Genomic DNA, 13,637 nt, shown 5'->3' on the forward strand with positions numbered 1-13,637 from the left:
CACTATGGAAGTCAATGGGGTGTTCGCACTCCTTGGCACGGGACCTCTGGCTTACTCCAGTTGGTCAAGTTTGTATTCCGGATTCTTTATTGCCAGTGTTATTGACTATTTGCATTCTTGTACCCATCTCGGCAAGGAGGGTTGGTACAGCTACTTCTAAAGACTTGGTGGCTCCCAGATTTGAATACAGCAGCACAAACGCGGCTGGATCGATGCCTCATTTGCAGGAGAAATAATAAGGGTAAAGGCATTAAACGCCCTCCCAGAACCACTCCCTTGCCAGATGGCCCTTTTGCCTGGATACAGCTTGATTTTATTGAATTACCAAAAGTACAGTGCTATAAATATTGTTTAGTAATAATCGATGTGTTTAGTAAATGGATTGAAGCCTTCCCCATCACGAATTGTACTGCACATACGGTGGTGAAGTTATTGTTGACAGAAGTTATTCCCCGTTTTGGGGTACCCAAAATGGTGAGCTCAGATAATGGACCACATTTTGTGGCTCGGATCAATACTGAATTGTGCGAAGCACTCGTAATTAAACAACAACTGCACTGCATGTATCACCCGCAGGCAGCAGGAATTGTGGAAAGAGCCAATGGGACTTTAAAAGAAAAATTATCTAAATTGATTGAAGAAACCGGGTTAAATTTGCTAAGGGTATTGCCCTTGGCACAGTTTCACATGCGGGTGACTCCACATTCGCGGACCGGACTGTCAGCTACAGATATAGTCTACAGTCGGCCAATGAGGACTCCCTGGGATGCCCATGAAAAACCAGTGGAGGGAGTAGACCGCCATGTGATGAGGGAACAGATGCAGAATTATTTGAAGCAATTAACACTTTCTCTGAAGTTTCTCCACTCACAGGTGAAACAGGCACATCTCCCAGTGACAGCAGGGACAGCCACCCCTCGATATCCAGTGATCGAACCCGGAGACTACGTATTGGTGAAGAACTGGGATAGAAAGAAGCTAGGACAACGCTGGAGCGGACCTTTTCAAGTACTGCTGACCACACCAACTTCTGTCAAGCTTGAAAGACATCCAAGTTGGATACATCAATCCAACTGTAAGAAAATTGTCTCCAACCCAGATACGAACACAGGATGAAGATCTTCATTATATTTTTTGGACTTTCTGGACTATTTGGCCTTAATGGCCACTCAGTAGTGAAAAAGCGAACTACCCGGGGACTGCATGCCAATACCTATTTATATATGTCATATATTTTTATGCTGAAAAATTGAATGTGAGCAAGTGTTGTGTTTGTACCCACATCCCCGTCCATTTGAGGGAAGGAATACCTCTCCAATCCCTCCCGTTCCAGATAGGAGAGACAGTTGAATGGATTCTACGTCAAAACCGAACAGGGTGGGGGGGAGATATGAGAGACTGGAAATCGACTGGCTATGAAATGACGAGGTTTTCGGCTTGATACCAGACTGCTTATAATCATGCCTTGCTTCCACCCTCCCTTACCGTCCCCTCGAGTGATGTGCGAGGCTCCCTATGTTTTAGTAAATCAGAGAAAGGAAAGTTGATGGGGACAAAGTAGATGCAACCTTACAGCTGAGTGGCAAGGACCAGAAGCAAATCTATCTGACAAGAGTATGTTTATTCTTGATTCATCCAGGATATGGAATATAGCCTCCAACAGTTCATGGGCACATAGTTCCCCAATACCCTGGATGACATTGGCTGATGATTTTACGGCCTATAATGGAACATATTTCATATGTGGCACTAAAGCCTACTTGTGGCTTCCTACCAATTGGATAGGATCCTGTTATCTGGGATATGTTGTACCCTACATGCACCACCTACCCTCCCTTCAGCATCACCCCTCGCGAGCCAAAAGGACCATTAGCAGAACCGAACGGTTCTTTATGATGGCCTTTCCACTATATGGAACGGGCAGGGCAGCCAATGAACTGATTCTTATGGCCTCAGCATTGGAACAACTGGCAAACGTAACAGCAGCCGATGCCAGGTCAACTGGACAGGCACTGGCCGAGGTCTCGGCTGAGCTGGTGGCTGTCCAGACCGTGGCATTACAAAATCGACTGGCTTTGGATTATCTGTTAGCCTCGCTGGGAGGAACATGCGCCATTGTAGGTCAGGAATGCTGTACTTATATCCCAGATGCCTCTGAAAATATCACCAACCTGGCCGACCGTATTAAGAGACGGGCTGATCAAATTCAAGAGATTGGCCGTGAATTTCATGATTATGATCCACCGAGTTGGTTAGGATGGCTGGATCACGGATTATTTGATTGGATCTTTAAGGCCTTCATGGTTGCTTGTGCAAATGCATTTTTAATCGGGTCATGGATATACCTATTTAATTAGTTGTCATGATATGACAAAAGGAGGAAATGTGAAGTTGTACGAACTAAGGAACAGCATGATGGGAAAATTGGTTAGCTCTTCGGTACAATATAAGCAAGGCTGACTCCACATAACTTAAGGCTGTATGAGTAAATAAAACAAGATAAGGTTAGGGATGACAGAGTCACCGACCTTCTTCTGTTACATCAAAGGACAAGATAAGGGTATGAATGATGAGACAAAGAATTCTAGGAGGTCAGCACGTTATGACATGATTAATGACATTGCTTACGATTCTATTACTAATCGAATTCCTGAATATGCTCTGGTTACGCAAACTGATAATGATTATGTACAAAAACTGAACTGATTCTTTGTGTAATTGCGGACTTGAGGAGGAATTAGCAAGTTGTACCACCTGCTCTCTGAACTCAAGTTTTCAGCCAAAACTGCATGCAATCTTTCGTAAATAAAGGCTAATTATTTTGTCGGAACGAACTTTGTTCAGTTTTTCTATCACAGTTAAGAAGCAGGAAAGTTTCCACTTCAACAGACCACTTTAGTTGAGAAAAATTAATAAGTGTAAAATGTCATTTCAAGGAATTATACAGCAGGGAGTTGAGGGGGAGGGGGGGTGCGGGGGGCGGCACCGACTCACCATAAAATTGCAGACAGGTTGGGGCTAGTGGGAGGGTAGATGGTGGAAAGGACAACCGGGGAATTCTATGGGACCCTTGCCTGCAAACATGCCAGTGGTGGTCCATAAAACTCTGCCCTAGGTGTCTCCAGCCTTATAGCTATTCAACTGCACTTGACCCTGCACTAGGTGAGCTTCTCAGTTGGTGAGATGAAGGCTTTGCTTTGTCAGATTTTAGGCCAGTAGGAATTTCAGGTAAACATGCTTGATACATCAGGAATTATGAAGTTAACTAACTTACCTTATGTATCACAGCTTGGCATGGCTCCTGCTCTGACCAAGATCGCAAGAAACGACAAAGGGCTGTGAATGTAGCCCAGGCCATCACGCAAACCAGCCTCCCACCCATTGACTCTGTCTACACTTCCTGCTGCCTCAGAAAAGCGGCCAGCATGATCAAGGACCCCATGCACCCTGGACATACTCTCTTCCATCTTCTTCCGTCGGGAAAAAGATACAAAAGTCTGAGGCCATGTACCAACCGACAAAAGAACAGCTTCTTCCCTGCTGTCAGTAGACTTCTCAATGGACCTACCTTATATTAAGTCGATCTTTGCTACACCCTAGCTATGTCTGTAACACTATATTTTGCACCCTCCCCTTTCCTTCTCCCCTATGTACTCTACAAATGGTATGCTTTGTCTGTATAGCGTACAAGAAACAATACTTTTCATTGTATACAAATACATATGACAGTAATAAATCAAATCAAATGGGGACAGCTGAAAATAAGTAAGCCCTGTAATTCAATAATATTTAATTTCCCACACAGACAGATTACTGGCAGTGCAGAATGGCTACCAACCACAACTCTACTACTAAATTAGTAGTTACCATTAAGTCTGTGCTTTACATTGTAACACTGCACTCCCACACTCCCAAGATTGGCCATTTTTCCTGAGTCCCAAAAATCTGCCCATTTAATCCCTCCAGTCAAATGTTGCAAAGGACAACTTGGATAGTTATGTTTGCTAGTGACTACTCTATCACACAATTGCCAATTTTATATTTGTTTAAATACAAAGTTTTAAAAATATATAATTATTGGTTTAAATTCTGAGATCTTATAGACACAAATTTAAAACACCATTGCCAGGAGTCCAGGAATTAATGCATTCAAGCCATTGGTCGGTACAGAATAAGCATGAATTTCTGGATTTTCACTGCAACAGTTTGTGTATAATTCTTTCTAGAGAGACATGAACAGTGTTTTGGGGCAACATGAATGAAGCATAGGAGTTGACCATTCGGCTCCTAGAGCGTGCTCCATTGTTTGATAAGATGATGGCTGATCTGACGCTGGTTTCTACTTTCCTGTCTACCCCCTTTACCCAACTTGTCAGTCATAAATCTAGCTAACCCAACTTTACAAATATTCAATGACTCAGCCTCCACTGCTCTCTGGGGAAGAGAATTGCACAGACTAACCACCATCTGAGAAAAAAATTCTCCTCATCTCTGTCTTAAATGGGAGACGCCTCATTTTTAAACTGTTCTATATTCTTCCACAATGGGAAACATGCTTTCAGCACCCACTCTGTTGGATGTTGGGTGCCCCTATAGCATGAATAATGCAAGTAGTACCAGGTGAATATACTTTTAATATTGCCACCACAAACAGCAATGAGACAGATGACTGGATAATTGATTTTAAAAGTGGTGTGGGCTGAGGAATTGTTGACTTCCCAGACATGAATATTTCCTCAGTTCTGCTTTAGATTACATACTCATGATTGAATTTTGAGGTGTGGGTGCTATCACTGAGCCAAGGTTGATGTGTTTGAATCTTTAGAAATAATTAGAGTGGACAATGTAGCAAATACACAAGATTCATTCTCTACTCTGCTTAGTGGCTAATTTCAATTGTATTGGTTATGAGAAATCCATGGGTGGCCAGTGTTGCCTTCTAGCACGAGCTCACGACAGACACATCGATATCCTGCCTGCGAGCACTGAAGTAATCTAGACACATGCTGCTGTTGCTATGACAACATAAAAATGAAAAACTGCCAATGCTAAAAACCAAGCAGTTAGTCAGCACCAGCAAACAGGAAAGCTAGCTTATGTTTTAGGAGTCTGTCTCATGAGTAAAATGCAATAACCCATTTTTCCCTTAACAGTTGCTGATCATTCTGTTAAACACCTCCAGTATTTTCTGTTGCCACAGGATTGTTTCCGGTGAGAGTTGCCACTTTTCCTGGCTCCCTTTGGACACTTTGTGCATTATGTAACAGTGGGCATCACTATCTTGGAAGAGCTTTTACTAGATTTGTAAATCTGAAAATGTTTCTCTGTGGAACGGTTTAATTAAGCCATTTACTGCAACTCTGCACAATAATAAAGAAACATCGCTAAGAACATGCCCTTTCTTGCAGCTTCCACATCAGTATTCTTAAGGGTAGGTACGGAACATTTTGCTTTCCGTTGGTAAGAATCAGTTCCATAAAAATAAGCAGTTCTTTATGTGTATTAGAATGTCAAGGCTGGGGGGTGCAGCATGAAACTGGTAAATTTACGAGCGCAGTACAGGTGCAAGCTTAAAAAAGATACAACCATTTCCTCTTCTGTACAAAGGAGGAAGAAAAACAATCTGTGATGCCCTATGTACAAGCAACTGAGTTGGTCAGGAAATAGGGGTCCCAGAGAAAAGGAAAGTGGCAAGCAGGAGTTTTGTGTTTCTTTGCCACCTCTTGGTAATCTTTTTTTTTAGCATATCCTGTACTCAATCATTTTGATTTATGTCAGATTCTGATTTCTAAAAACAAACGCTGGGCCAAAAATAAATTTGAACTACATATAAATGAATGTCCTCCTAAATGTTTACATTGGCAAAAAGAATTAAAATGGGAGGCCAACCATTCGCAATCTTTGAGCTCCTTGAATCACATGGATGAATTGACAAAGCACTGGATGAATGACTGTATGGATGGCAATGAAGAAAAAGACTTGAATTTATATTATGTCTCATCATGGCTCAGAAATATCCTAAAGCATTTCAAATATACTTCTCTCACACTTTTAGGGTTAGTAATGTCTCTGCACTAGTTCACCTACTTACGTCATCAAGTTAGCCATTCCCAAGAAGAGATAGTAACACAGCCAAAAGGATGGAAAAGATCAATGATTTGAGTATAAAACTTGCAGTAAAATTGATTTCCTTTTAAAACCTTCTTGCCTTGGGTCGATCAGGAATCAAACTCAAATGGTATTGCCAACAATTTTTGCTGTTAACAGCTGCCATAGTTAGTTGGAGGAATGAGAATATAATCATTTTAATAGGCTTGTCCCAACACTCCATCTTATAAACTAGGGGCAAGTTAACTAGCAGAGGACCTCATATTGTAATTGTATTTTCCCAGCCTAATTAAATCAAGATGAGGGGTCACACGACACCAGGTTACAGTCCAACGGGTTTGTTTGAAATCACAAGCTTTTGGAGCGCTGCTCCTTCGGGTGAACCTGGTGACCTCTCATCTTGTCCACCCCAGTCCAATATCAGCACCTTCACATTGTAATTAAATCAAAAGGCAAGCAGTGCCTAACACTTTCAGTAAAAGGCCACTGTTCGCTCATTTTAAATGGCCACCTGTGTTTTCACAAAACATATCCACATTTCCAAAATAAAGCAAAAATGATTCTAAAATGTCTCAAGCTACGGCTGTCTTGAAACAGTAAGAATGCTACAATTGGTTTATTTTTAATTTGGAAGAAGGATGGTCAGCACATTCCTCACAAACTAATCCAACACTGATTTGAATAGCTTAGTGTATGAAATAAGAGATGGTTCACTCATCAACCTGGCAGATATGCAACACCCACTACAATTCCTTCTTATTACCTTTGTGCAGACATTTTTTGTTCTTCAGTAGCTTGGTGTCTATTAATGCAAGGATAAAAACATTCAAATAGAATGAGAATCCAACTGGATACAAATTGATCAAAATCAGTTTGATCAAAAGGTTGTCAACTCAAACACCATCAACTGCAGAGGAGAAGATGTCTTTGCAAAATTAATTTACCAGGAAAATTTCCAAACCTCAGCCTCATACACAAGATGATAGATCACAGAAGTGAATCTCAATTTTTAAAATTAAATTAAATATACAGAAGCTATTATTTTTGTTTGTGCTGTTTATGATGCAGAGGAAATTGAAGGGTCCAGACTAGTCTTGGATTCTACTGAAATGCCATTTTTCATGTAGATAAACATAACTCTCAAATGGCTGCAAGAACACAGTATAGCTCGGAGATAGTAAGCTAGAGCGTGGGAGGATTCATCTTTCAGCATACAAATCCATTTCCTGTCTGCTGAATCTCAGATGCTCAGTCGAAAGGAACCACTTTTCCAGTGATGAGAATAAGAGGGAGAGTATTGCTGTGTACCCAAAAACCAGTTTAAAGTACAACATCAACCGAAGACTGACAGCAGGCTGCTTATCATTATGAAGCCTCAAACAAAGGAAGGTTCTTTCCAGAACTCTAACTTTGCTTCATCCAACAGTCACAAAAATGTCTTGCCATGCAGCTTCCATGGGAAGAGATAGTTACCCATTAGATATTTTTTACACAGAAAATGGGAAATTGCAAAATTGCATTTACACCTCCTCTGGACGTCTTTTTCTGTTTCTTTACTTGTCCCATTATCATCCACTTCTGCCTTGCAGCATCATTCCTTCCATTACTTAATAACTCCTGCTCTCCAGCTGATCAGACCTTATTTTTTTCCTTCCTTCCCAGCTCTCTTTTCCATGCCTCCCGACTTCTTTAAAACCTGCCATATCTCTAACTTTTGCTAGTTCTGATGAAACATTAACCCGAAACATTCACCTGGCTTCTGACTCCACAGATGCTGGATGCTGCCCAACCTGCTGAGTATTTCCAGCAACTTCTGTTTCTATTTTAGATTTCCAGAAACCACATTATCTTGCTTTAGGTTCAGTGATCCTATTCTGTTTTTATAGTACAGGAGCCATGTTGTCTGAATTCTTCTAATCCTGAGGCTATTCTCTGCAGGATATCTATGAGACTGACAGTGTCCAAACTTATATATATATATATATATATATATATATATATTTATTTATTTATATATAGTTGATGATAAGGCATCTGATCCTGTGCCAGCAGTTGATTCCATCCACATTAAGCATATTATTTCTTCCTTGACTATCAGGCTAAGAATGCATACAATTTTACACTCTGCACTCATCCAGAAGAATCATTATATTTAAAACCTAATTAGTGTGATTGCCGGGGCATCTTCACACCCACTCCTATTGAGCACTGGGAAGTAGGCTTTTTAAAAAAATCTTCTATTCAATCATGCAGCTTTGAAATTAGAAGTTAAACCGATGAATGTAATTTGTTAGCTGCTTATAAGAATTACAGAGTTGTATTTGAAAGATGCACGCAGACTGTTTCTAGAAGGACTGATGGAGAAAAAAATACATTTTATGTTGTGGTGATGATCCTTTTAAGAACTAGGTTCTTCTGGGAAAGATTTCTGATCAAGCACCTTGCTTTTAATAACTGATCGTGTGACCAAGTTGGCTGGGAAATAAACAACAGAAAAAGGGTCAACAATAATTTAATTATAATGGGGAGTAGATTATGTGCTTGGGTCTGTTCCAGTAGGTATTTTGAGCGGGAGAGGGTGTGAGCGGGAGAGGGCGCAAAGATGTACAATTCCAGAGTTAAAGAAGATTAGAACCAAGAGGATTCTGACCTGATGTGGCTGCATTCAAGATGTTAGTAACGCCTGTTTTGAACTGGGAGTCTACAATGGTAGGATGATTGGGAAACCTAGCTAGAAGTAAGTAGAAGGCCTACAAAAGCTTAAGTTTATTAAGTCCAAAAGACGTGCTGGTTAGGTGCATTGGCCATGCTAAATTCTCCCTCAGTGTACCCAAACAGGTGTCAGAGTGTGGCGACTAGGGAATTTTCACAGTAACTTTATTGCAGTGTTAATGTTCTATGCGACACTAACAAATAAACTTAAACGGAAGTAACTGGGTTCATTGTACTTTTAATATCTTTAACACAATGACTATTTATGCTGGGGTGTCGTTATTAGAATTAGTGTTCTTTGATTTTTGTTTCGTAAAATTATTTACCTTCATTCTTTACCAAATACAGTGCCTGGGTTTTCGAATTTCCAAAAAAGAAAATAAAAACATGACTGGTCTCCACCGAGATCATAACACTGAGGAAGGGACTTGGACCAAAAATATCAAATGAGTGATTTCTGTTTCTCCGTAGATGTTGCCTGGCTTGTGTTTTTTGTTGTCTTTTTCAGATTTCCAGAAAATGCAGCATTTTGCTTGGAAGGGTGTTCTCATATTTTCACACTGGTACTAGGAATTATGTACTGTAAACCTCAAGGGCTATCTTAAAAAACATTGAACTGATTTTGCATACAATTTTCTTTTTATGGCTTTCCAAAATCTGGTGACAGAAGAGTTCCAATTTTAAAAGTCACAAAACCTTCCTGGAGATTTCAATTTCAAGATTTCAGCACAATTTCAAGATTTGCACTAGTGTTAATGGTCTGAAAGTCTGTAGTGCAGGAATTCCGAAGATCAAAAACACCAGCACAGAGCTCCACAGTCTTACAGTCTAGGAAGATCAAGGGATGGACTGCAAGTTTTGCGAAATGCATGGTACAATCCATCATAGATTTATATACACAACACATTTTTCTAAAAAACCTAGGATTAAAAACAGAATGATTTGAAGTGCGGAGTATTATAGATTAGGTGGGTGATTCTCCCGGCCCGCTTCGCTGCTAGGGAGACTCAAGCGGAGGCCATTTAGCGGATTCCGTGCTGGGCACCATGGCCTCCGCCAGATTTTGGTTGCCGGATTTCCAGCCTCATCAGCTCCACGCAAAGCTGAATAAATTATTCTAATGTTGCTTTTAATATAATTTGCCTATCATTAGCGGGCCCAGGACTGAAATCTCAGGGCCCACTTGAGTCCGTCCCCCCCCACTCCAGCAGGGTTTACAACAGCTCCCCACTTGTAGGGACTCGGCGGTCCGACCCCGCTGAAGTGAAAAGGGGCCATTGAGGCCGTCCAGGAGGTCGGGGGTTTGGGGGTTGCCCCCTGGACATTGCCACCTTGGCAGTGCCAGCCTTGGCCCCCTGGCACTACCCAAGGGGCAATGTGGCAATGCTCAAGGGGGCACCTTGGCACTGCCCACCCAGCATCAGGCAGTGCCAAGGAGGCGATCGGTGGGGGGGGTCCCGCTGCCACTCTGCAATAGGATCAATTTCAGAGGTCGAGACACGTCCGGGCAGTGCAAGTAATTGGGCCATGGTGGGGGAGTTCCACAGGCGGTGATACGAGGTCACAGGGCTGGCCACCAATCTCGGCGCTGACAGATCGGCACTTGCACAGTGGCCCACTCAATGCTATGTTGTCAGCCTCTCCAGCAGGAATAGGCCCCACCCAGTGATTTTTACTTGATTCACACAAGTGCACTCTGTTGTGCACAGACTGTGGGAGATTCATTTTGAAACTTCGGCTGAAAAAAACCAACCGGATTTATTCTGGTTTTTATGCGAATTCGACATTAGAATTTATTTGGGAGAATCGCACCCCCCCCCCCCCCCCCCCCCCCCCCGGCCTCAGATTTATCTGTGCACAGCCTAATTACATCCCATCACCATATAGATATAATTCTGATGTGATGAAGTTACAGCATAAATGTAAAGAATAATGAACTGTACCTCTATTTGTACCTAACAAACATCTCACAATTTCAATCTTGAATCTTTCAATTGTTCCACCATTCATAGCCATGAGGGAGACCAATATTAATACTCTCAGCATGAAAGTGCTTGCTGACTTCACTCCTAATGATCTTGCTCTAATTTTAGCAATATCCCCTTTTGTTCTGAATTCTCCCACTAGAGGAAATAGTTTCCCAAAAATTAAACCATTTTATTGCCTTAATAAATCAAAGTACCTCAAATAGATTTCCCCGAAATACAAATCAAATTGATGAAACCTGTCCTCAATGTAATCCTTTAAACTCTGGTATCATTCTGGTGAATCTGCACCTCCTCCAAGACCAATATATCCTCCTCAAGGTATAATGCTCAAAATTAAACCCGATATTCCAGAGGTCTTACCAAGGCTTCTTCTAGTTCCATCTGTCTCTTATCATTCAGAAAGTATTACAATTTTTCTTTCCTGATCCAAAGTTGGTGATTTGATAGTTTCCCACATTAAAATCCATCTGCCATTCCCCACTCATTTATTCAATCTATGTCCCTTTATAACCTCCTACACCCATCCACGCAACTCACTATGCTTTGTAACGTGGTATTGTCTGAAAATTTGGACCTATAACTCTCTGTTTCTTCACCCAAGCCATCAATATGTCAGTACTGTGAAAAGTGACATGCCAGATCTTGGGAATCCTGTTTTTTGTCATATCCTGCCTCCTTCAGAGACCAGATTTAACAGCCTAGATACTGCATTATGGATGGAAGACTTCTGGAAGGGAATAGATGAAACAAATAAAATTGAATTTTTCATAAAGTTGCAGCCAGAATGTGGCACTGTGCATTGGAAAATTGCAGCAACAGAGAAACCACCACCTGATAATCACTTATAAACATCTTCAAATGGCCAGCCCAAAGAGACTGGCAGAAATCTAGAAACTGGTCGATCACAGGCAGCAAATGGCTTTACTGTACCGGGAAGCGCAGATGGAAGGAACAGCAAATAAAAACAAGGTGAGCTTTGACTATTTTAAATTCAGAAATGAAGGCCATTTAGTCCCTTTAGGTTCCGTTCCAAATTATATCCATCAATTCTCAGTAAATATGGAACAGTATACCTGATCAAGAAGGGAGTATGGCCATCCTGTCTGAAACCCCAAGCAAGCTACCCTTATCTCTCTCCCCATTCAGGCAGCATCACCACCTCCTTTGTTTTAAGCAGGATTTGTCATTGGCTCCACTGATGGCACACTCTTTTGTTCCCAAGACCTATGGATCAAATTCCATGCTGCTGCAGTACAGTAGGAGGGAGTATCGTATGTAAGATGAGACTTTAAAATAAGACTCTGCTTGATTGGAGAGCAGGGGAATGGTAAATATCCATAAAATCAGTTGAAGAAAATACTTTACCCCGTGTGCCTGGTTTGTTCCTTCAATCAAAATGGACCAAAAGCATATTGATGGTTGTTCGTCATTCTTGTTTGTGGGATCTTGCTAACACAAAATACATTTGACTACATACTAGCATGTACTGTACTTCAAGATTATTCATTGTATAATGTAGGTGAGGCATTCTGAGAGGCGTCATAGGAAATTATATGAATGCGGGTGCAACTTTCTTCCAGACTCCGATATTTCCTGTGTTCCTAAAGGATGGGTTCTCTCCAACTCAGCCTTAAAACAAGAGGACAAACTGAGCCCCTGTGAGGTATAGAAACTGCAGGTCGACTTAAACGCTTGCATAATACAGAGTGATAAGCTAAGATTTGCATAATGAAAAGTTGCCAAATTACTGACAGATATTGACTCTGGAAAGGTAAAAGAAGGGAAAGCTCTGTACCTGCAGTGTGATGATATCTTGCCGATTGAAGGGTTCATCATTAAGAAGGTCTTTGTAACACTTGGTTTTAATGTTCAACTGCTCCACAGCCTAATTAAAATGAAAAAAGAACGAAAAAGATTTTCAACATATGTACAATACTAAAATATTCTTCTTCTAACTCCATCATTACATAGAATTACAACAGCAGTGTCCATTCCTCCCTTTGCACAGAACCTCAGTGGATGCTGTCCCATTACTGCCATGAAATATAAAATTCAATACCCTTCTGTATAACAGAGCTTCTGGCAAACCACAAACTATACAGTTTATCTTATTTGCCTTGTAGAGCCATCCGTGGATTTTTCTTAATCCAAAGAACGATGAAGGGAATTAAAAGGAGGACAAACAAGGCCAAATCAAGAAAAAGCAAAATACTGTGGATGCTGGAAATTGGAAAAAAAACAGAAAATTCTAGAAATTATCAGCAGGTCAGGCAGTGTCTGTGGAGAAAGAAACAGAGTTACAGTATGATTAGAACTGGGAAAAGTTTAATGGTGCGGTTTAAAGGAGTTATATTAGGCCCAACAAATCAGGCAGTTGTCTTTTCACCTCACTATTATGCAGGAGCCAATTCTTTGGTCTTTCTCTGCTGAGTATTATGCCCAGTAAAAGCATGTCATATTGATAACTTTTAAAGCATGAACTGAACTCAATGCGGAATCTTCGGGAACCGACTTTTCTTTTTTTAAGTGGACTAATGATGGACTGCAAAAGATGGCCACCAAGGATCACCTGACTCTAGGTCTGTGGATTCAAAAACTGCCACACACTTCAAAAGGACACAGTCCAGACAAGGTATTTCCTGGCTTGAATGGGTCATTCTAAAATCAAAACGGTGATTGTCTTAAAACCCCAAGATGCATGTCTGCAAACAATAATTCAGGCTATGACTAATCAACTTAAAATCCAACAACATAATTGGAAGGTCGCTATGAAAAACCACGGGATAAAGAAGCCATGTTGATCGCCATATCTAAATCTCTAATTACTTT

The 13,637-nt window shown here is 41.1% G+C and overlaps 1 protein-coding gene across 2 annotated transcripts in view; it reads right to left on the bottom strand.

The window, feature by feature from the left end:
• Window positions 1–13,637, bottom strand: part of ppil2 (peptidylprolyl isomerase (cyclophilin)-like 2) — a 350,538-nt gene that overhangs the window by 218,623 nt on the left and 118,278 nt on the right. For both annotated transcript variants that reach the window (XM_078226847.1, XM_078226848.1), the window contains exon 8: window positions 12,604–12,693. In XM_078226847.1, the coding sequence (XP_078082973.1) occupies window positions 12,604–12,693 (90 nt within the window). The remainder of the gene's footprint in view (window positions 1–12,603; window positions 12,694–13,637) is intronic.

The sequence above is a fragment of the Mustelus asterias genome, chromosome 13 (assembly GCF_964213995.1).
Source record: "Mustelus asterias chromosome 13, sMusAst1.hap1.1, whole genome shotgun sequence".
NCBI lineage: Eukaryota > Metazoa > Chordata > Chondrichthyes > Carcharhiniformes > Triakidae > Mustelus > Mustelus asterias.